Raw genomic sequence first — 25,196 nt, 5'->3', positions numbered from 1 at the left:
AGGGTATGTATTTGAGACTTTTCTTGCTTCTTGAGGTAAGCCTGTATTGCTATATATTTTCCTCTTTTGGCCACTTTTGCTGCATCCCACTGTCGTGTTTTCATTTTCATTTGCTTCCATATATTTCTTACTTTTTAAATTTCCTTATTAACCCATTCATTCTTCAGTAGGATGTTCTTTAACCTCCATGTATTTGTGGTTTTTCCAAATTTTTTCTTGTGGTTGACTTCAAATTTCAGTGTTGTGGTCTGAAAATATACATGGTATGATCTCAATCTTTTTGTAATTGTTGAGGGTTGATTTTGACCCAGTATGTGATCTATTCTGGAGAACGTTCCATATGCACTCAAAAAGAATGTGTATTCTGCTGTTTTAGGATGAAATGTTCTGAATATATCTGTTAAGTCCATCTGGTCCAATGTGTCATTCAAAGCCAGTTTTTGCTTGTTGATTTTCTGCTTAGATGATCTGTCCATTGCTGTAAGTGGGGTGTTAAAGTCCCCTACTCTTATTGTATTACTATCAATGATTTTCTTTATGTTTGTTATTAATTGATTTATGTATTTGGGTGCTACCAAGTTGTGGGCACAAATATTTACAATTGTTAGATCTTCTTGTTGGATAGAGCCCTTAAGTATGATATAGCACCCTTTGTCATCTCTTTTTACACTTTTTGGTTTAAAATATAGTTTGTCTGATATAAATATGGCTGCTCTGGCTTTCTTTTGACATCCATGAGCATGATAGATGGTTCTCCAAGTCCTCACTTTCAATCTACAGGTGTCTTTAGGTCTAAAATGAGTCTCTTGTAGGTAGCATATAGGTAGATCTTGTTTTTTGTTTGTTTGTTTGTTTGTTTGTTTTGTTTTGTTTTAATCCATTCTGATGCCCTATGTCTTTTGATTGGAGCATTTTGTTCATTTACATTCAGAGTGATTATTGATAGATATGAATTTATTCATATTTGTATTGTATTACAAATCCACTGTATTACCTGTAAAGTTGGTGTTTCTGGAGATTTTCTGTATATCTTTCTAGTCTTTGTTGCTTTTGGTCTTTCTTTCCAACTCAAAGAGTCTCCTTTATTTCTTGCAGGGCTAGTTTAGTGGTCATGAACTTCTTTAGTTTTTGTTTGTCTGGGAAACTCTTTATCTCTCCTTCTATTCTCAGTGACAGCCTTCCTGGATAAAGTATTCTTGGCTGCATATTTTTCCTATTCAGCATGTTGAATATATCATGCCACTTTCTTCCTGCCAGATTTCTGTGGAGAGATCTTCTGTGAACCTGATTTGTCTTCCCTTCTAGGCTTGGGAATTTTTTTTCCCTTGCTGCTTCTAGGTTCTTTCCTTATTTCTGTATTTTGCAAATTTTACTAAGATATGTCTTGGTGTTGGCCTGCTTTTGTTGATTTTGATGGGAGTTCTCTGTGCCTCCTGGATTTGGATGTCTCTTTCCTTCCCCAGATTAGGGAAGTTTTCAGCTGTAATTTGTTCAAATAAACCTTTTGTCTTAGGTGTCATTTCTAAATGAATTGTCATATCCAGAAAATCTGGAGGTCTTGAAACCATTAGCTTTTGTGTTAGGGTGCTCATATCAATGGATAACCGTTTATTTATCTACTTATTTATTTATTTATTGAAGAGGGAGGGGCAGAGGAAAAGGGAGAGAGAGAGAATCTTAAGCAGGCACCATGCCCAGCATGTAGCCTAATGTGGGTCTCAATCGATCTCACGACCCTGAGATCATGACTTGAGCCGAAATCAAGAGTCGGACACTTGACTGAGCCACCTAGGCACACCTGGATGACCATTTATGAGTAGCATCTTGGACTTGGCTCATTATTTAAATCTCAGATGCCATGTAATACTCCTTCTAAATATACTCTTTAACTGATGATCTTATCCCAGTTGGAAGACAAAATATTTCCCTCTTATTTCTCTGATTCAGAAAAATGTATTGAAAAACAGAAAAACTTACTTTTTTAAATACTTGATAATCACTATGTTATTATTAGTAGCACTATTATGTTAATTATGTTATAATTAAGAATAGTAGTTAACAAGGTGATAATCCTAATAAAAATAATATTCATATCATATGATAATACAGTCCATTCCTTTCAATGAGCTCAGAAGATTGAATTCAATTATCCTCCTGGTATTCCTAACTATAAAGCAGAAAGGGAGCTCTTATTTGTTATCATTTGTGATTAAGAATTCTGAAATTAAAAATGAAATGATAAATTCTTTTGCCTAATCCCAGGAGAGTAGGAGATCACCTTAAGCCTGGGTATGTCAATCAGAGTGGATGTTTGGCTGCGTGTAAGGGAAACCCAGCTACAGTGACTTAAAAATTCAAGAGTTATTTTTCTCATGTGACAAGTTTCCCAAAGGTAGGCATTCTAGATCCATGATGCCAGGAGCTCTTTCTGCTCTGACAGTGGTTGCAAGATGGTGCCTATACTTCCAGACTTTGATTCTGCATTCCAGGAAGGAAGGAAGAGAAAGGACAATGAAAAAAGTTATGTCAATTAATTTGCTCTCTTTAACAACTTTTCTCAGGAACCTGATACAGTGGGTTCCACTTAAATCTACCAATTCATATATTACCCCCCTAGATGCAATGGCATCTGGGAACCTGAGTGTTTTTAAATGGTCATATTGCCATTCCAAATAAAACTAGGATTCTGTTACTGGTGAAGAAGCAGAAAGTGGCTACTGGGTGAAGTAATCTATAGTGTCTATTATACAAATGTTTAATCACATATTCCAGTGAGGGCTTTAAAACAACCGTACAGTGTAGGGAGACTACTGGGGCACTTGCCATCAACAATTGTAATTGTTTATGTAGAGTGAATCATGTTTATTAATACTGTAGAAATGAAGAATAGAGTGGTAGACCATGATGATGTTGTGGTTCAGAGGAGGTAGAAAATAGTACTAAAATTTATTAAGTATTTTCTTTGTGCCAGATACTGTACAAAGTGTTATACATACTTTATCTTATATCAGCTTTATGAAATTAGGTAGTATTATTATTCCCACTTTACAATAGGAGAACCTTAGAAAAGTTGACTTGTCTAAGGTCATGTACTTAGAAAGTGGCTGAACTGGGCTTTGAATCCAGGCCATTTGATAACAGAGCTCTAGCTCTTGGGTAGTAAGCCAGTGACTCATGAATTTTAGCATGTTTAGCATGTTTAGCAAGATTCCTGGGGCTCACCTCCAGAACTTGCATTTCTAACAACTTCCCAGGTGGTACTAATGGTCCTGGTTCAAGATGGCCCCTCTAAGAAGTGCTGCCTTGTAGGATGATAGCAACGAGTTTAATAATAAACATATTTTGTAGGCTTACTGTTCTTTAAGTTCTCTCATCCTTTCTAGGGAATATGAGGTAGGTATTATTATCCCTGTTTTATAGATGAGTCTGAAACGAATTAAGTACCTTGCCCAAGTCCACACAGCTAATTAGCGTTACAGCCAGTATTCAAAACCAGGTCTGTGGAGGCCCAGAGCTGACTAAACAAGATTGTTTGTTTAAGTGAGGCAAGTATTGGCTGGTCCACTTTTCTTAACACCCTCTCCTCTAGGGCTGCTTTCACTACAGCTGCTCCATTGGCACCCCTCATTCAGAGCTCCATCTCTGCTCTCTTCTTCAGGTGGGAAAGGATTTCTCTTCACTGTGGCTGACCTTCAGGCTGGAGTTGTTCGCTATCATCATGATGACAGTGACTCCACCAAAGACTTTGTGATCTTCAGGATATTCGATGGCCATCACAGCATCCGCCATAAGTTTCCCATCAACATTTTGCCCAAAGATGACAGTCCCCCGTTCCTCATAAGCAATGTTGTGATTGAACTGGAGGAGGGGCAGACGATACTGATCCAGGGTTCCATGCTGAGGGCATCAGACATGGACTCCAGTGATGACTACATCTTCTTTAATATCACGAAACCTCCTCAGGCTGGAGAGATCATGAAGAAACCAGGGCCAGGGCTGATAGGTAAGTTCTGAACAGTTATGATTGTTGGTGTCAGAATTTCTACAAGGGTGGACATCAAGTTTATGAGGTAAGATACGATTATCATTCCCATTTTATGGATGGGAAACCTGGCACCTAAAAAAGTTATATTGATCTATTCAAGTCTGTGCATCTGGGAAGTTCCAGAGCTGGGCCTCAAGCTAACTATTACACCATGAAAAATTATGTCTGCCAAGCAAGATGATAGAATAAATAAGAAGTGTTTGACCTATTCTATATTATTGATAAAGTAATTTCATGAATAACATTTGTTTATGCTTTATTAGTATAATTTCATAACTACTTCTTAAAGTAGTCAGGAGTAACAAAATAGGGATCAAGTAGTTGGTGTTAGTTAAGACTATGTTTCTTAAAAATATTTTTTGTAATGCTAATTTTTCTATATATTTTAAGACAGGTGCAGCAACTTTAATTTTTCTGATTATTGTTTATAAGCTTTGATAAAAGTATTTAATGAAAATTCATTGGATGCATACACTGCACTAGGCAGAGAATACTTTGGAGATAAGTCCAATATCTTTATACCCCAACATCTGGAAGATTGTTACAAAAGCATGTGGTGTTTTGTGGCCCCAATAGGCTATCCTGTCCCTGGCTTCCTTCAGAGAGATCTATTTAATGGCATCATTTACTATCGTCACTTTGGTGGAGAGATCTTTGAAGACTCTTTTGAATTTGTCCTGTGGGACAGCCATGAACCTCCAAATCTCTCAGTGCCAGAGGTAAGAAGCCATCTCTGAATACTGTCCTCAAGTCTTGTCCGCAGATATCCATTCTGGGAGGTGTTATTAGAAACTACACACAAGCAGGTTTTAAGGTTCAAAGTTTGAGAAGCAATGGATTAGCAAAATTAAGTCAATTTCTTTGCAACATGACTTCTCCACCATTTACTTTCCTAGTAAGTTTTGTAAATGATTGTATTTATAAATATTGTATTTGTAAATTACTTGTAAAAACTCTGTGTATGCAGTGTTTTCAAGATCGTTTAACCATGGGGACCCTTTATACAGAACACCTCCCAAAATATGCTGGCTTTGTAACACTCAAGAAAACACTGGCATTTTATGTGTAGTGGTTGAAGTATAGTCTCTGAAGTTATACTGCCCATGTTTCTCTCCTCTCCTTGACCCTAACTAACTGATTGACCTGTGCCTCCTCAGGTCAGATTGACCAGTTTCCTCATCTGTAAAATAGGTAATAATACAACTTCCTTACAGAGCAATTGTGAAGGTAAGTGAGATAATTATGTATAAAGTACTGAGAACTTTCTGGCACATGATAAGTACTCAATAGATAAGTTAGCTCTTATTTATTGTTGCTTTTGAAGAACTATGAGTTTCACCATCACTCAAGTATATCATTTAAGTATACAGGATATGGAAATAAGTTTATGGAGGCATTCTCATATAGAAATTACAGAAAATGGAGTTAGTGTCGGATCTGGACAATTATAAAAGGGTAGACTCCATGCAAAGAGAGGATGGCTGGTGGTAGGGGTGGAAAAGACAGCTGAAAATAAGTGATCACTTATTATACATGGTTCTTTTTGCTAGGCATTTTATACCTATGATCATGGAAGGTAGCATGTGTAGGGATCAAAGCAAATCTAGAGCCAGCTCTAGAATGATTATTTTAAAAGATTTTATGTATTTTGTTTAGAGGGTAGTAGGGACAGAGGGAGAGGGAGGAGGAAACAGACTCCCCGCTGAGGATGGAGCCCAGATACAGGGATTGGTCTCATGACCCTGAGATCATGACCTGAGCTGAAATCAAGAGTCAGATGCTTAACAGACAGAGCCACTGAGGCACCCTCTCTAGAATGATTTCTTAAAGCATGTGTCCTTATTAGTTATATGATGCTTCTCTTAATGTCACAGTCACTTACATTAGCCACTGCACGGGTGATTGAGCTATTCATCTGTTTGCTAGGACAAAAGTAACAAAAAGGGATGATCAGGAAGAATGACGTCAGAGAGCCCAGAAACTGAAGGAACTAGGTGATCCCTGTTAAGAGGGAATAGAGAATGAATGAGAAAATTCTTAATTCATCTGCATATTGAATAACAAATCAATTCCTTTACAAATAACAACTCCCTGCTTTCATCAATGTATTATATGCCATTTCTAGATTGCATTTTTGCTTGAGACCTTGGTTGACTTGATGATGCAAAATGGCAACTACTAATAGGATTTATTTTAAAATCTTCTATTGTATCTATCCAAACTGACCTGTTTCTGACTAGAATACATATCATTATTAGCAGATTATGTGTTTTATTAAAAATTGACTTCTTTTTCCTCTTCTGCTATTACATATTTTATACATCATAGGTATAGATTTATTTATATTTATCTCATATTTATAGATCAAATGGAGATGTGAGATCTCTCTATAGTAAGGTAATGAAAACTTTATTGAAGCAGAATTATTTCTAAATCTTGGCAAATAACTCAAACCAAACTCTGTAGATCCGGTTATAAGTTTATTCCCTATGATGGATGGATTTCTAAAGAAAAGGTCATAATTATGCTTTTCTTTGCTTTTGTCTTCTTAATCTGTGTTGAGAAAGAGAGAGACAGAGACAGAATCTATGAATTTGCTGTGTCTCTGGCTTCTAAATATTCTCCAGCTCATTCTCATGTACCCGCCTCTGTACCTGACATCATTACACGTGTGTCTCACCAGCATTTTAAATTCACCATGTCCACAATCCATAAGATACTTGGAATATTTCCCCCCAAAACTTGCACAAAACCACTGTAACTAAAATCCCTGAAGTCCTCCCTAGCCCTTTTCTCTGTCTAATAACAGATCAGTCAGCAGGTCTTACTAAATCTACTTGATAAATTTCTCTTATCCGTCTCTAGCTCTCCACCCCACTGCCAGTGCTTTGGTTCCAATCTTCATCTTTTGAGGGCTAGATTATCATCAGAATTCCTCACATGGGCTCTTAAGAATAGAGGAGATCAGCCACATCCTTGTAATTGAGGACAATTAAAACCCATTAATACAGTGGCAAAGTGTTTGGTAGCATTCCTCTGGCATCCATTTTCCCCCCACTTCTGATCAGTGGCTGTTTTAGCTTAGTTCTTCTCCAAACAATGGACCTACTCTCAGCTATAACATCACCTGCTCCAGGAAACCTCCGATGCTCCCCATTTCATAACTCCCCCAGGCTGGCTCAGCTTGTCCTTTTATATGATCTGATATCAAATAACTATAATGTGAGGCCATTATTTGTTTTATTGGATCAACTGTGAGCTCGCTGATGGCAGGAATCACAAATTATTTATCTCTGTGTCTTCAGGCTTTGGTTCAAGACTCAAAGTAGAACCTCAAGAACTGCTTTTTTTGTGCCCAAATGAACTCTGGCTCTTCCCATTTTTATTGAAAGTAGAAAATAGGAAAACTGAAACATTTGGTGGGAACTGGGGAGGGAGTGACATAGGGAGGAGTAAGCATAAATCTTTATTCTTCAGAGTGTCTAGGAATTAGTGTGTGCCAAACAACAAAACAAGTATTGTGTGTATGTGTTCTGATTAAGTGCTTTTGTGTTATGAACCCCCGATATCATCATTGAAACTCTAATTTTTAAGGGACTTGCATGATCATTAGTCTACTTGATGATTGCGTCTTCAATTTGGACAGGTATCTAGTCATGTCTTACACATAAAAATTCAGCAAAATTTGTAAAATAGTCAAGAATATCTGCAACTTTCTGCCATTAACTGGAAGTCCAGATAAAAAGGCTGCTTGACAGGAGCTTTTTTGATCAGAAGCTTCCCTGGTCACCAAAATTTAAAGCAAGGCACAGGATTGCTTAGGCCAAAATGTTGGGAAACTTCCTTTCATAGAGACAGAAAGCAAGGATCTCCTCAGATGAGACACAATGCACATAAAGCAAGAAAGAAGTTACATAAGCAGGAATACCCCTTCCCTCTTCTCGACCTTCTCTACTGAATGCTCCTTGAGAGGTTGACTGACACACCAGCCAACAGTGTATCTACACACCAGCAAGAAAACCCCTCTCTTTCTATCTTGGTTGTCCTTACTGTCATCAAATAAAGCCTCACCTGCTCAATTTGTTTTTGAAAAATATTTCCTCCTTCATCCTTCTCAATAGAGGGTTTTATAGAGCTTAAGCTGTAAGAGGTCTTAAAACAGGAGAAAGTGATATAGAAGTAAAATGGGGTGGGTGGGAGGATGGGTGAAATAGGTGATGGGGACTAAGGTGTGCACTTGTCGTGATGAGCACCGGGTGATTAAAATAAAAACTTAAAAAAAAAAAAGTAAAGTAGAGAATGAAAAATAAGGATAGATGAGAGAAACAGGAAGAGGACTAAGAAATGGAGAAAGAAAGGAAGCAGGTACCACAAAGACCTGTGGGTCAAGTGGAAGGAAGCAACTGGACATGACTGGATGAGAGAACAGGTACCCTGGGCATGGGCATTTGTCTGAAGTCAGACTGGGAAGTGGGATGGGCAAAGCTAACATTGATAGTAGTTCCTGGGGCTGAGAAGTAGCACTGGATAATCTCAAACAGAAGATGCAAGATAAAGAATCAGGCAAAAGTCAAAGCTGAGGCAGAGAAAGGATCAAGAACCCAGGCTTGTAAGAAAGTCAGATATTAGCTGTCGGAGTATCATATATGGAGCCTGATTCTGAGGGTCAAGGTCAGGCTTTGTCATTTTGTGTACTGATTTATCACATTATATTCAGATTCTCTCCAAGTCTGTTTGCAGGTGCCTGTGGCCATAAGTAGACTGGAGGGATGTAGGGAGAGTCAGCAGCGAGAACCCAGTGATCGGACACTAGTTTTTCACTGTCTGGGAATGGGTGTTCAATAATGTCTTTTTTACAACCAAATTTCAGTACAATGAGAATTCTTTATTTCTCTATGGAGCTTGTTAAAATAGGATTTTTCTTACCCACAGACACACATACAATAATTGTTTAAACATGCATAAATATGTAAAGATACATCAATTTAAGTGATCATAAAGCATGTTGAAAAATGTGCCCACCAAGAATTACTACAGGGGTATAAAAAAGCATGCTTGTACATTCTTTTTACACAAAGAACACATTAGAGAATAAATTAGCATGGAAAATGGTCTCTTTGAAGGCACAATAACTATTGTTTCCATATTAAATCCAGTTTTTCAATTAAGTGGAGCCTTGCTGATGTGCTCTATGGCTGGGAGGTCCCATAGAGAATTTCTGAACTTTGTAGATTAGCAAAAAACTGTAATTGGAAAAAAAAATTGTGACACAGACTCCAGGAGACCGGAGAAATGACTGTCATTGTGTTCTTTTATTTTGATAACTGGCTTTAGTTTTTAATTATTGAAATGTTTCATAATGGAGTAGTAAATACGTTGTATGCTTTTGTAAAAGTAATCAAGGATGGAGACAGGGAATTAATTAATTGAGCACCTACTACCAGGTACTCACTGTGCTACTAGAGAGAAAAACAGAGCCCCAAAGGAGTTAAATTTTTTGCCCCAGGGAGTGTAGCTTGTAGGTTACCCAGCTGATGTCCCAGGCTTTATCATAGAAAAGCTTAACCATGTTTTAGTTTTTGCTTTGTAATTTAAAAAGGAATTTTCTTCATTTTCAAATTAAGTATTGTGAACACCATTATTGTAGACAAAACTGGCATTGCTGATCTGTGCTTTGGTAACAATATTAAAATAATTAGAACCAGGGTAAGAATATTCTCATGCATCAAGCTGTGCAAAGATCCATGGTGCCAAACAAATGTCCCATTTCGAGAGAGAATTAGTAATTGCTTTCTCGCAGCCAGTCATGGTTTATTAGAAAAAAAAAATGTGATGATAAAAGCTGTTTGGCAAAGCTGCCTTGTCCTCTTGCATGATCCCAAACCTGTGAGTATGATTGTAAGAATTTGAAAAATCACAAATAGGGCATGTTGACTGAGTTAGCAAACACCGATGAAGTATCTCCTACCTACAAAATACTATGCCAGTTGTTGTGGAGCAACCAGAATGAACATAGTATTTATTGAGCACCTACTATGTGCCAGACTTTTATCTATGTAACGATATTTGATCCTCATAACAACTCCATGAGGTGGTGATTGTTCTACTTAACTAACCAATAAAACTGACACCCAAAAAAGTTGAGTGACTTGTTCAAGATTAATAGCTACTGAGTGGTATACTCTGCGTTTTAACTGTCTTTCCACTGACAAATTCCACAGGGTTTGCACTATGCTATGATACTCCCCTTGGGGACCTTTCAGTCTAGGAGAGACTGGCATGTAAACTACTAACTAATAATATAAGGCAATGAAATAATAATGTTTGTTGAGGGATAAGCAAAATTCAGAAACAATTCCAACTGAGAAATTGGGCAAAATTTTTTTTTTTTAAGATTGGTTTATTTGTTTTAGAGAGAGAGTGTGTGAGTGAGCAAGTGAGGGGCTTGGGGAGGGGGCAGAGGGCAAGGGAAAGAATCTTAGGCAGACTCCCCATTGAGTGGGCAGCCCGACGCAGGGCTCAATCTCACAACCCTGAGACCATGACCGGAGCTGAAATCAAGAGTTGGACCTGCAACCGACTGAGCCACTCAGGAGCCCCCAAGAAATTGGGCTAAGTTTTAAGAAGAGACCTCAAGGGTAAGAAAGCCTCAAGTTGCTGGAGAAAGCAGGAGAAAAGCATTGCAGATTGAAGGAACAGCATGATCCAGAGCATAGAGGCTTGCTTGAGAACTAAAGCCTCGAATCTTGTGCTCATCTAGAGTCCTCGGTTAATGTTGAAAGGTGGTAAAAGATAAAGTTGAAAAATAGAGTGTGTCTAAACTGTGGAGGTCTTGGGTGCTATGTAGAGGAGCTTGAATGATTTAATCCCTCCTGAGTGGTGGTTTATTTTTTTTGGGAGAGGAATAACTGATTTCACTTGCATTTTTTTTTTTTTTAAAGAGAACACTGGAGATACATAAAGTCTAGATTAGGTTTTGGAGTTAGGGCTCATAGGAAGCTGTTGCAATAATGTAGGGAAGAAAGGATGAGAGCTGGAGCTAGACCAGTAAGAGTGGGAATGACAGTTGGGGTGGGGGTGGGGTGTGGTCATGGCATAAGAAATTTGGTAAGCAGAAACTCTGGGACTTGGAGATGAGTTATGTGTCAGCGGAGAAGGAGGAAACAAGTCATGACAAGGTTTCTAGGATCAATGACTGAGTGGAGGGTAGTAGTGAAAGAAAGCACAGGTTGTTGGTGGAAGAGAGAAGTAGAAATAAAATCAGGAACATATTTTGGTATTATGTGCCTGTTCTGTAGCATTCATGACTGCATTAACTATAACTGTGGTAATTCTATTCTTAAAATATAGCATTAAATGGGTAAGAATGTTCCATTTTTGGCCCACATTCTTAATAGCTCCTGAATCGTTTCAATGGAAGTATATTACAAATGGGAGTTTTTGAAAAGCATCTTAACCATGAGTGGGTGATTGTGGGGCGTTTTCTTTGGTGTCCTTTGGTATTTCAAATTAATGGCACAGATAATTTCTTTCCAGGTGGTGACCATCCATATCACTCCAGTGGATGACCAGCTTCCAAAAGAGGCTCCTGGAGTTTCTCGGCATTTGGTTGTCAAGGAAACTGAGGTGGCCTACATAACTAAGAAACATCTACATTTTATAGATACAGAATATGACAGGGAGCTTCTCTACACGATAACAACACCTCCATTTTTCTCTTTCGGCCACAGGTATCTCTTGAGAAGTCATCACCTGGGCTATTTGTTGAGGGTTGTGTCCAAGGACTAAGTAGCAGGTGTCCATATACAGTACTGTGGTTCAGTTGCTCTGTTGGTCAGGCATGAACTTGTATTCAATTCCACATTTACTGTAATCTCAAACTTATCTCATACCTCCCTTGAAAAGCTGTATTAATTTGTAAGTGACCTGCCGCTTGTATTGTCTTCAGCTTAGGTAAGCTTAAAATGGTCCTTAATCTTTTTTTCATACAACATTTCTTTTTTCCTAAAGAGAACATATTTTTGTTTTTTAAATAAAATTTATTGAGTCTTCACAATACTGTTTTCAGTTATTGCAGGTCACAAAATTGTCATATTCTATGATCCCAATCAGAAAAATGACATGAATATATCTGAGGCTTGTGTCATGTATGTGATAGCAAGGAAACATTTTTTAGGATGGGAAGAACGATTCCCTTTCACGAGAGCCAAGTAGAAAATTCTGTACATTGTTTCTGCAGTCATAAGAATGGCATTGATGATTCTGGACTGAAGGCTAGAACCACCCTCCCTACCCCAACAGAAGGAGAGAATATAAAGATGGAATATTTTATTTCTTCTTACAATGAGCATTTGTAGCTTTAGAAAATTTGGTTGCAGGCTCTTTGACTTAATGTTTCTTGCCTGGAAAATTAGCTGATGTGTTCTCCTGTATCTCTCTTTAGACATCTGGATGCTGGGAAATTATTTATGGCGGATAGCATTCCAAAGCTGATCAAAAATCCTGCAGCCTCAGGGCTGAGATCATTCACTCAGGTATGATGCTCTGCTAAAATGTTGACAAACGTGATGGGGGTGTCTTCTGAGAGAAGGGATGACACTCCTAGTGTTCCACTTGAGAATGTTGGCCTTTGGCATCTGCCAGGAGCATCAAATGCTTGATGTCTACATTCTTTCTGGTTGCATACTTTTATTAAGCATGTGCTATCTATTTGACAATGCTTCATTGAGCTGGATGCAATTTCAAAATCTTGTTATAATTCAGCACAGTCTTTTGCATTATTTTACCAGTAGTCAGGCTCTGATTTGTAGACCTGGTTCCTATGGTTTTATTCCAACACATTCAAGTCATTCAGGATCCTACTGTATTAATTTCCTAGGGCTGCCAAAGGGACCACATACTGGGTGGCTTAAAATAACAGAGACTTACTGTCTCAGAGTTCTGGAGGCTGAAGTCTGAAATCAAGGTGTTGGCAGGGTCAAGGTTTTCTCTGAAAACCTGTAGAGGAAGACTTCCTTGCCTCTTCCTCAGACTCTCTGACGTTCTTTGGCTTGTGGATCAACACTCCCGTCTGCCTCTGTCATCCTATGGCCATCTTCTCTCTGTGTGTCTCTCTCTTCTTATGAGGAATATAACACAAGTTATATTCCTTCCCCCATTCCCAAGTAACGTCATATTCTGAGGTACTAGAGGTTAGGACTTCAACATACCTTTTTTGGGGGGAACGCATTCAACTCATAATATCTACCACCTTCCCAAATCCTTCACCAACCTTCTCCCCCTTCCTGTGGACTCTACCCTGAATACTCTCCTGAGAGTCACCGTGATGGTGATGACTACTTAGGCAGCAGCTACCCCTGACTGTAGGGCTTCTTCTGCCTAATCTCACTGTAGTTAGATGTTGCAAATGAGTATGTAAACCCCATGTGCTCAGTACTACTATTTTTTTTATTTTATTTATTTTACTGATAAGGACACAGAGGACTCACAAGTTTAAGTAACTTGACCAATATCACACAGCTAATTTGTGGTGGAGCTGGGTTGAAATTCTCATCTCCTGTCTTTTATAGAGTTGACTGGCTTCAAGCACTTGACATATTTACTTAATTTCTTTGTTCTTATCCGTCCTGGTGTTAGAAAAAGTGATTTATAAAATAAAGCTTTTTGGACTCTTCAAAATGTTGATGTTGGCATTTCCAGTGTTGGATGTCAACATGATGGTTCTCGGAAAACTAGCTCTCTGAAAGGCTCTGATCCTTGCAGATGGGCACCCATGTGTCCATCTTCATTTGCTTTGCAGCATGCTGTGAACCACATGAAGGTGGCCTACATGCCACCCATGCAAGATATAGGCATCCATCCAAGACATGTCCAGTTTGCCTTTTCCATCAGTAACCAGCATGGTGGCACTTTACATGGAATCTGCTTTAACATCACAATTCTTCCAGTGGACAATCAAGTTCCTGAGGTATGTACAATGTTCGATATGAAAGATGAAGAGGAGGGAAGACCTAAGGAAAGAAAGGAAAGACTTGAAGACTCACTGGAAATGCTAACTTTTCTATAGGCTATTTTCCAGAACTTTCTAATTTTTCAGCTACAGTGTAGGAAAAAAGCTTGGGGGAAGGGAGTCTTTCACCTCCTATGAGACTTTCTGTCTAAAAGGTGAGATTTTCCAGTTGCTGAATTTGGCATTATATTTAAAGCTTTATCAAAACCTCTTTCATTTCCTTTCCTTTCTGCTGAGTCTCACATGCTGATCAGGGAAAGGGGATTAAGTTATGGGTTTCTTAGCAACCGGAAGGACTTATTTGCTCTCGTTGCGGGCCAACTCTATGCTCACTAATCTAAATAAGCTTTTTAATTTTTCAAATGAATTAAGATGGATTCTTCCATCCTCTCCCATCCCAGCCCCATGTTGACATAAACAGTCAAGCACTTGGGTCTCTTATTAAAACTGAACTACAAAGGCGATGCTACCTTGTGCATCTTATCTGTGAGGCTGGACTTCATTTGTTCCAAACCCCATCTGAGGGCTAGACTTAACTCGTGTGGCTATTTCTGGGCTCATTTTCCCCCAGAAGTGGAAAGACAAGGTAGGATTACCTTTTCATCAGGAACCAGAGGGATGAGAACCCACATATGTCTCATCCCCAAGGAAAGAGGTCACCTTCCAGGTACCTACCTGGAAGACAGCCAGGAGCCCTGAGGCTCCCTCTTCCCCATCTCTACATCTGCCCAAAGTTGAAGGGCAGAGGTCTCCCTCTGAGGGACCAAGGGGCTTACCCAACCCACACAAGTATTCTGACTGAGCCAAACAATACTTTTAATTAATGAGTTGCCAACATTTAAACATCAGGAAGTTCCATATCAAGTCTGGATTTCTGGCTTCTCTTGAAAATTTGGGAAGTCTAGGAGCATTGAACTCACTTACCCCTAGCAGCAGTTGCCTGGGCTTGTTCTCCAGTGTCCAGAGACCCCACCCTGCTCAGTACACTCATTTACATCGCTGGCCTGCCCCTCAGGTCTCTGAACTTGCCATTTTGGGCAGAAGATGCACCAAAGAGCTCACACAAAAGACAAAAGAATCTGAACCATGTTCTTCGATTTCTTCCCTGTCAGGGACCCGATCTCATTCCCTGGGGACAAAATAGTTTAGAATGTCTGTTAATTTGATTAATTTTATTTAGACCATTCTTTTCTCTGTATGAGATACATGCCCTGAACTAGCCCAGCATCTAAAGAAACCAGAGCTTTTTATAGAACAATCATGGGGAGAAATGGTGTTTTATGCAAAGCAATCCAAACCTCTTGCTAGAGAAAAATGATCTGTGGAGAAAGCTAGAAACGGTGAAGTGAACAGCTACCTCCCTCTGAGTTATGAGGACTCAGGGCTAACAGGACACAGTGGCTTCTTTTTCCTGTGGTGTATGGAACAAATGAAATCATACCTTAGAGAATTGACAACATTAGAAATAAAATTAAATGAGTAGCTCCAGTGAAACCAGTCCCACGAGTGGTTTCCTGGCATTACATACCCACAGATAGCTGAGTTGAGTGATAACCACTAGGTGATCTTAATATGATGCTAATGGGAAGGCCCCAAAACCTAAGCACTGGGTTTGGGCAGAGACTGAAAAGTTAGTGATGAATGAGTTGGGGCAAATTAGCCTTATGCTTTTATTTTTTGAAAGTTGCCCTAAAATACATATATATTTTAAAGCCATAGAGTATAGCACAGTATATCCCTTGAAACATTAACATCTTGGGGTATTAATTGATGGAATTCAGGAATCAATGAGGCTGACATACATGGACCTTGTTTCAAAAATAATGCTTCTCTTTTAATAACAGGAGTATTCTTTCTTTCTTTCTCCTAAAAATAGTAAAAATGTAGGAGTGAGGCATGTGGGAAGGTTGTTGTTGAGAGTTGTTGTAGGGAGAGAAGGCCCTTGTTTTATGTTTTCCTTTGCTAGTAGAGGTAGTTCATTGAAGAATAGAAGGCAACTGTCTCAGGGTGGTTGGTCTCATAATTTCCATGATCCAGGGGGCTGCCTTGGGGCAGCTGTGCCCTGGTGGGCAGGAGGATAGAGCAGGGCTCTGAGTGAAGGCTCTGACTTCTTGTTCACTTCTCTTTCCTCTGCCCATCCCCCCCCACCCCCTACTGCTCCCTTTACCAATTTTTTCCTCAGGAACATTCTCCTTTCTGGGAGCAGCAGCTGGTATGAAGAGAGCGGCTTCTTCCTTGAAGAATGCTGTATCCTCACATGGCAGGGCACTCACCTCAGACCTTTTGCAGGGGACCTTCAGAGCCCATGATTGGTACCCCAACTCTATCTGCTTGCTTTTACTTCTGTGTGGTAATATAAATTTGGGAGAATGATAGACTAAACAAAGTTCACTGATGTTTCTATTGCAGGATCTCAGAACGTTGCATATACTTACATGCCTTATAAATCTCCAAGGTGAAGATATTGTATGTGGCTGTTCTGAAGCCTTATTTGACCAGAGAACACTTCTTGCCAAGTCCCAAATGTAGTGATAAAGCATCTCAAACCCTTCTAACTTGCTTTTTACTTTCAAATGAATTGTTGGTTGAGTAGTGGGTTTTTCTATCATCAGAAGTTATCTTTATGGCTTAATTATTTGTCTAATGTTTAAATAGAGATATTTCTTGTGGATCTTCAATCACCAATCTTCTGCTCTATTTCCATCTCTAAAATACTTATTACAGTTGACACTTAAAAGCTCCAACCAATATCCGAAATCTTTAAGAATTTTTAGGGTGAGGAAAGAGATGGATTCTTTCCTCTAGGGGAATTCGATATAATTGTTGTTCATTGTCTGGATGCAGGTATCTATGTATCCAGCAACAGCGGGTGTCGACATGAAGGATAGTACTATTTTCTCTATTTAGCACCACTGATAGTAGCCAGTTTGGTTGCTGCTTCCATTATAAGGGGGTCTGAGGTAAATAAAATGCAGATACGTTGAAGGCCTTGCTTCTTTGTATACCTCAATGCTTAGAATTGGAAATGTTTAGTAAAAAATATTTTTCAGCCAAAATGTTCAGCTATGAACTTGTCCCCTTTACCACATCCTTGAAAAATTAATCGACATGCAAAGGTGGTACTAGAAGTTTTCTATTTATTTAATGAGCTCGGTCTTCAGGGATAGTTCATGGAACAAGACTTTGAATGTTTTCTTCCTTCTTTTTAGGTGTTTACCAACCCCCTGAAAGTGACTGAGGGAGGTCAATGTGTCATCAGCACAGAGAACATTCTGGTTTCTGATGTGGATACCAAACTGGACAACATCTACCTCTCCCTACAAAGGCTGCCTCAGTGTGGAAGGGTAGAGCTGGATGGATTTCCTCTAAACCCAGGAGGCACATTTTCTTGGGGAGACCTCCATGCTTTAAAAGTTAGGTTAGAACATTTCCTGGATTTCTTTTTTGATATGCTTTGGCCTTCCTCTGGATCAGTTGTGAGGCAGAGTAAAAGAAAGAAGTTTGTTCCATTTTTTCAGGGGTACCAGCATGTCAATTAATACTTTCAAGGGTCAGTTGAAAATTGGAAATGACAGGGGTGCCTGGGTGGCACAGCGGTTAAGCGTCTGCCTTCAGCTCAGGGCGTGATCCTGGCGTTATGGGATCAAGCCCCACATCAGGCTCCTCCTCTGCGAGCCTGCTTCTTCCTCTCCCACTCCCCCTGCTTGTGTTCCCTCTCTCCCTGGCTGTCTCTGTCTCTGTCGAATAAATAAATAAAATCTTTAAAAAAAAAAAAAAGAAAAGAAAATTGGAAATGACAAACTTTTAATTTCCCTCCAGACATTTTCTTTCCATCTGGCTTGCTTGTACCAGTGGCAATGACTTTTTGGATATTTGAACAACAAAAATTAATCACCATGAATATTACATTTACTGCAACTGTACATATCACAAGAGGTAATAGCCAAACTAGATGAATATAGACTGAAATGATCTATATGGCTAACCTATATAGTTGAACTTGGCTTTAAGGAAAGTCAGTTTCACAACCGTGGAAACCCTGGGATAAAATTCTGTTGATCAGTATCTTTAGCATAAATGTGTATTCCCTTCTACTGGGAAGAGACTTGCAGGCAAACATGTAGGGTAGGCTGGGGAGGTAGGGCATGGAGTAGTACTTGGGTTTCTGATAGAGAAAGAGCAATTCATTTCTCAAGGTCCTACAGCAGTTCCCCTCACCTTGAGGTCTTTCATTTCTTCTACCTACTGCAGTTCTGTAAGAAACTTTCCTACAAAATTTCATAAAATACATTCTCTGTAAAGCAATGCAAGATACTCAATAGCACGGATCAGGTAAACAGATATACTAGTTGACTTATCATTTATAAGTTCAAATTGTACATGGGAATTTTGACCTTTAAGAAGGTATTAGGCATCAAATGCTTAATTCCACACTTGGAAGTTGACTAGGAGCTCAGATTTGTGCATAGGAAGATCAATTTCATCTGAAATTTAGTTTAGTTACATTATTTATTCACGGTCTCTAACATCTTGACCTCTTTTCACTACTCATTCCTATCTTCCATTAAATTTCCTTTTTTTCGAGATTTCAGCTCTTAGTTACATGTTAGAACAAGAGCTCTGTTTAGGTAATTCTTACTAGAGAGTGAATGATGGATAGAAAAAAAAGTACTAGTATCTGCATGCACATATAATTCAAGGACTCGTCTATAGACTTGCAATTATGTTTTTTCCCCCATTTAATCTTTACAGTAGTCAAGCCTGACAAGGTAGACGGTTGTATTCTCATATTATAGTTGAAGAAACTAGGAGGTTGAGGTCACTCAGCTAGTATATGGAAGAGTCTGGTTTTAGAAATTCTGTTTGATTCCATAGCCATGCCTTTGGATGTGTATTCCTAGATCCACCTGGCCCTTTTAGGGATATTAGTATGGTAAGATAGGATTAGTACATTATCACATATCTATTTTTGATGAAAATATCAAGGGGTGTGAGAGGCAGTGTGTGGGAGGGATACTGGGGAGGGGGGAAGTGGACTTTCTTCACCATTGCAATGGAATCCCAAACCTGAGTCCCTACGCAGTATATGAATGAGACTAGTTCTGAGTAAAATACCTTTTAGCCCTGGGATTTATCATATGTAAGTGTTATATATGTTTGATTTACTATTTCTTTAGATTTATTTATTTGAGAGAGAGAGAGTGAGAGTGAGCAATCATGTAAGAGGAGGAGGGGCAAAGGGAGAGGGAGAGAAAGAATCTCAAGCAGACTCCCCCACTGAGTGTGAGCCTAAGGCAGGTCTCGATCCCAGGACCCTGAGATCATGACCAGAGCCAAAATCAAGAGTTGGACGCTCAACCAACTGAGCCACCCAGGTGCCTCTCTATATACTATTTTTATGTAACTTTTAATTTTATTTCCCAAGGCTTATTTATTATCTTGAACAAATCATTGATAAGCTAAAAATTTGGCTCAATTCAATAGCTGTTTAGAACTTACCACATATCACTACAGTGGTTGGAGAGTAGATGGAAAGTCTTGGATTAGACAATTCTGTTATAAAACGACTGAAAATTAAAGGAAAGTCGGGCCAAGGCTAAATCAAGGAAAAATATTTTTAAGTCTGGAGAGATTTGAAAATCTTTATAGGTTGAGTGGAAGAGAGCTAGTAAATACAAAAGGGAAAATGGCAGGAGAGAGGCAATAAATAATTCATAGATCAGCGTTTTAGAGAAGAACTGAATAGATCAAAAGCACAGGCAGAAAGATTAGGCTTCAAAGTAGGGGAGGAGGGGGCTCATTAAGATTCACAATGTCCCCCTTTTACCTACTGTCTGTCTCAGTAACCCTCTGGCCCCAGCCTTTTTTTATGTAAGTAAGCAGAACTACACCAACTGGTTCCCATTGCCACAGTGGCAACTTGAAGGGCTGATTTTAGATTGGGGAACAAATCATGAATGCATATATTGAATGCATACATTTTTCCAGGGCGGAGTAAATTTTTACATTCAGGGACACTTGAGTAATTATGTAACTTCATGATTCTGTTATGTTTTTTGTTATTCATTTATTGACCATGTGGCCAAAGCCACGGAAGGGCTTTTGTGTCAGACGTCTCCTACTGTCACGGTGGCCTTGAGGGGCTAGTGGCAAATATCATCCCCACAGGTATCAGCATGATGGATCTGAGAGACTTCGGGATGACATATTCTTGGAGGTCACAGATGGCACGAATTCAGCAGAATTTGTTCTACATGTTGAGGTGGGTAGAAGGTTTCCTCCCTTGTTCATATAGAAATGAAGCATCTGGTTTGGAAGCCCTTTTTTTTTTTTTTTTTTTTTTTATGTGAGAGAGTGAGAGAGAGAGAGCGTGCGGATGTGAGTGGGTTGGGGATGGGCAGAGGGAGAGGGAGAGAATCAGCAGGCTCCACTCTCAGTGCAGAGCCTGATGTGGGGCTCCTGACCTGAGCCAAAATGAAGAGTCGGGTGCCCAACTGACTGAGCCACCCAGGCCCCTGGTTTGGAAGCCTCTTAAGAGTTCCTGATAGAACTTGAAACATGTGGACTTCAAATAAAGCGTACCTGCTTATGTCTGAATGTCTCAGGACAGGCAGTAGACAGCAAAGTTATATTGGTGAAATGGACATGCTGCTTTCTCTCTCTAATCCATTTAAGGATTAAACCACTCGGACCTCAAACCCAGATACTTAATTTAAAAACCAATTGGCTCTGTGTATAACTTGATTCTAATATTTTTGAGCTGGAACACTCTGAAATATTTATTTAGCAGCTAGTATCACTGGGCTTTTCCCTCTTGTGTGGAAGAAGCCATGTTTTTATGTGTGCACTGCCCCTTTATGAATTCCTGTTCTGTATACTCCTTTCTGAGATCTATTTGAAATGGTTATTTTCTCCCTTTTGACAAATGATGAAAATTCTGCACATAAAGATTGATGGAAACCCCTGAGTTTCTCTGTTGCGTGACCACTTAAGTCCCTAAACAAAACTCATAAGATTTGCAGGTATTTATAGTTAGTGACACAGGAAGGTCTGCAGAATTATCCTGTCCTTCTTACTTTTATCTGCCAAATTCTATTTCTGCTTGAATTTTGTCAGATCTTTGTGATATGAAATTATAATTAGTGGTAATAATGTGTTTGTGTGATATTTTTATGGTTAGTAATTAAGAATGATTACATCCATCTAGTATTTTAAAGAAGTAGAAGGAATTATCTCTGGCACAGGGCAGTAGAAGGGGAAGGAATTGACTCCATTTTATAGGCAAGAAAACTTAGGTTCAAGAAGTTTCCATGACTTGCCCCAAATCATTCATTTGACTGTATAAACAGTCTGTTTATTATCACTTTTTAGACAAAAGGGCATGGCCCTTGGAAGACGAACAGAAGTACAGGTAATTTTTGGACAATTATGTGTGATTGTTTTCTACCCAGGAAGAATGTTTTAAATTCTGTTGCCTTTGGGCTTTATTATCTATTTGTAAGCTGAGACTATTTTATATTTTGTAAGGTGGTCATCATGGATGTATTGGTGACATTCATCAGATAGAGTCAAGAACAGTTATAAAGAGGGTCTTTAATGAATCCACTCAGAGGACTTGAACAAAGATATTGTTCTCTAATAAGCCAATAGAAAATAGAATAAAGTATTGCATACTTTTCTTTTTACCTTTGATTAAATAAATAAATCTGAGTTTCTATTACTCCATCCCTCTACCTTTTAAAGGAAAATACGAAAATAATTTCATGTATATTTGTTCTAGAGTTGTTAGCCTGTATAAATAGCAGGGTATCCAGAACATATATAATATTTATCTTCATTCATTTATTTACTCCATAAATATTTAAAAAGTGCCTTCTATTGGCCCGTTCCTATGCTAGATGCTTGGGATATGATAATGAACATGACAAAGTCTCTGTTCTGTTAGAGATTATAGGCAGAGGATGAAGGCAGACATTAAACAGGTTATCATTGAAATAACTAATGAGTTAAAATGTGGCTGTGTTCTACAAATAAATGGGGTGCTAAAAGAGAGTAAATGGTAGAAGTCCCTAAGTGAGTCTGGGTTGTCAAGAAAGTTTTCCCTGAAGAATCCACATGTAATCTGAAGGAGAGGGTAGCCAAGCCAAGAGCTGAGGCCGAGCCTTCCGAGCCACAGGGCAGAGAGAGTGTGCAGAGATGGTGCAAAGACCCGAGATGGAAAGAACTCAGTGTCTTCCAGTGAAAAGGCAGTTGGGTGGCAGAGGCACCTGATTGCATGAAATGAGGCCTAAGACATCCTTGGAGCAGTGCTAGGAAGCCACTGAATGTCCGCATAAGGCAGTGACTTGATGAAAGCCACATTTTAAAAGATCAAAGATTGACATGATCTGAAGAGCAACCAGAGTTATGAAAGCCACATTTTAAAAAGATCCCCATGGCTGAAACGAGGGGGCAGGAAATGCGGGCTTGAGAGTGTCCGCAGGCCAGACTTGAAAGTTAAATGTTCACACACACCAAGTTGTGACTATGAACTCAGAGGCAAAATGTCCTTCATCCTAATTTAAAAGACTTGCCTTTTCAGGGTGCCTGGGTGGCTCAGTTGGTTCAGCCTCCACTCTTGATTTCAGCTCAGGTCATGATCTCAGGGTGTGAGATCGAGTCCCGAGTCGGGCTCTGCACTCAGTGCGGAGTCTGTATGAGATTCTCTCTCCCTCTGCCCTTCCCCCTGCTCACACGCTCTCTCTCTTTCTCAAATAAATAAATAAATCTTTTTTAAAAAATAAAAAACAATAAAAGACTTGCCTTTTCAAGTGTCTGCATCATCCTATTAGATTCAGAGAGCCGGAGTGGACCCATATTGCTCTTTTTTTCCTTTCTTCTTAGAGCTTTATTTTCATGACAGTGAGAGAAAAATGTTTTGTCAAGTTGAAGCCTGGGATTGATTTAATGGTTATGGAGTTTCAGAGTTAACTCAAAATGTTCGAAATAAGCCATTGCTTATTGTGAGTTTGGAGAAACTTCCTGGGTGGCAGGAAGTTGAGGGTAGACGAAAACTCTGTAATTGCCAAATAATTTGAAATATAAATAACTCTGATGTGGTAAATGTAAATGCATCAGACCACAAGGACCAGATTTCCTCTGGAATATGTGTGAATTTAACAAAGGAGGATAGGGACTTTAGTGAAGACTGCTCTGTGTTACATTTATATTTTGTGTCTCTAGAAACAAATGAGAGCTTTGAGTCCCACACCATAACCATACTCTTCCATTCCTACCTCAAATGTCTCTCACATTGGCCATTTCTCACGAGATGGTTCATATGGGGAAAAGATACAGCCTACTTGGCCAAATTCCCCGGCTATTGTTTCTTGTGTCTGGAAGATCGAAAATGCCTGTCATTTCGACTATGAGCTATGGTTTACCAGTTGGGCAATTTGTCATCGCTTTCTTTTTTCTTGAAAACATGCATTCCCCCCCCCCCCCCGTAGGTATTCCCTGTAAATGATGAGCCACCAATCCTAAAGGCTGACCTCATCCCCATGATGCATTGCTCAGAGGGCGAAGAGGTGGTCATCACCTCTGAATACATTTTCGCTACTGATGTGGACAGTGATGACTTGAGACTGACATTTGTGATTGTTCGAGAGCCTCAGCATGGGGTGGTGAGGAAAGCTGGAGTCACAGTGGATCGGTTCTCTCAGAGAGATGTCATCGCCGGGGCCGTGACATACAAACACATGGGTGAGTGACCACATGGCGACCAGTGTGAGTGAGTGGCTGCAAGTACCACAACGGAGTCATAACCCCATTCCTTGGTGGGGGCTCTGGTAATCTAAGTCTTAAAGCTTGCTTCTATTAAGAAAGAAGCAGCAGTAGCCGCTGCCTGATCCCATTCTGTATGTATAAGCACCGTATTTAGAAGGGTTTCTGATCTCAGTAATATAATGAGTTTCAGAGTGGAGAGGAGCACGTATTATTGCTGCTTTGTTCTCGATGCTTCTACTTAGACCTTTAATTCACCGCGGGTTGTCTGCCTTCCCTTATTGGTCAATTTGAAGAAGACTTCGTTTGACCATCACAGCTTTGGGATCGTGAATCATAGCAGAAATGCCTGAAGTAAGCACCCTAAGATAATTATAATATTAACTTTAAGGGGCACCTGGCTGGCTCAGTTGGTAGAACCTGCGACTCTTGATCTTGGGGTCGTAAGTTGGAGTCCCATGTTGGGCACAGAGTACTTAAGAATAAAAAAAGTCTATTCGATCACCAGCTATCTCCTAAAAAGTAACTTGTCTGACTTTGAGCTCCTGAAAAGCAAAGGTGGTATCTTCTGTTTCGTGTAATGCCCACAGCAATAGAAAGCGGTGGACACCGATGAGCTGTGCGGTAAACGCTTGTTTATCAGCCTGGCCCTTTCATATCTGACATCCCATTGTATTGTTACCCAGATGGCCTTTGTTTCCCATGTAAAATGTTCAATTAAAGAAAATAGTAATTCAACATTGTCATCTGCAAGACACAGTAGTGGGCATTGCGGGCTGCAAGGGAGAATAATCCAGATTCAGCTGTGGAGTTTTGATTTCAGTGGGTAGACGGACCCACTCAGGCAAAGAGGACAGTGTCCCGTATCAGTACCTCATCAGTCACTGCCCCTTGCACATCTTCTGATCTCTGGTTTGAGTGCACTTCCTCATGAATAATACTGTATACTTCCCCTAACCCCCTTTTATTGCTGCTCGGTTACAATTTCATGTGTCCTCATCCGTATGCCGCTCTCATCTCTAGATTCCGTGGGAAGAAGGGTGGGGTATAGAAGGCCAGGTGAAGGTGCGGGGAATAAGAGATAACAGAATGCAGATCACTTTCTTATTTGCAAACACATGGAGAATACAAGCAGTGAGTGGGAGAGGGATCCCCTGGTGGGGGGACTGAGATGAATTTGGAAACGGGGGTGGGGAATATTGAGAAATAGTATTTTTATATGTACTTTGGAAAACAGTGATTTATTAGGATGCCAGTTGTTGGATGGCTCATTAGTAGGGCACATTTTAATCATGTTGCCGGACATCTTTTAAAAAAAAAAAAAAGGTATCTCCTTATCTTCTTAAGTGTGTTTAGCCTTAGGAAGGGTTTCACTGCTCA

General features: G+C 39.5%; 1 protein-coding gene across 1 annotated transcript in view; it reads left to right on the top strand.

Annotated features, from left to right (window-relative positions):
* Positions 1-25,196, top strand: part of FREM1 (FRAS1 related extracellular matrix 1) — a 275,149-nt gene that overhangs the window by 167,321 nt on the left and 82,632 nt on the right. The window contains exons 17-24 of the mRNA XM_057313443.1: positions 3,659-4,003; positions 4,622-4,764; positions 11,582-11,775; positions 12,489-12,579; positions 13,845-14,012; positions 17,264-17,472; positions 20,223-20,316; positions 23,543-23,795. Of these exons, the coding sequence (XP_057169426.1) occupies positions 3,659-4,003; positions 4,622-4,764; positions 11,582-11,775; positions 12,489-12,579; positions 13,845-14,012; positions 17,264-17,472; positions 20,223-20,316; positions 23,543-23,795 (1,497 nt within the window). The remainder of the gene's footprint in view (positions 1-3,658; positions 4,004-4,621; positions 4,765-11,581; positions 11,776-12,488; positions 12,580-13,844; positions 14,013-17,263; positions 17,473-20,222; positions 20,317-23,542; positions 23,796-25,196) is intronic.

Source organism: Ursus arctos, unplaced genomic scaffold (assembly GCF_023065955.2).
Source record: "Ursus arctos isolate Adak ecotype North America unplaced genomic scaffold, UrsArc2.0 scaffold_18, whole genome shotgun sequence".
NCBI classification, from domain to species: domain Eukaryota; kingdom Metazoa; phylum Chordata; class Mammalia; order Carnivora; family Ursidae; genus Ursus; species Ursus arctos.
This window is presented reverse-complemented; position numbering and strand designations above follow the sequence as displayed.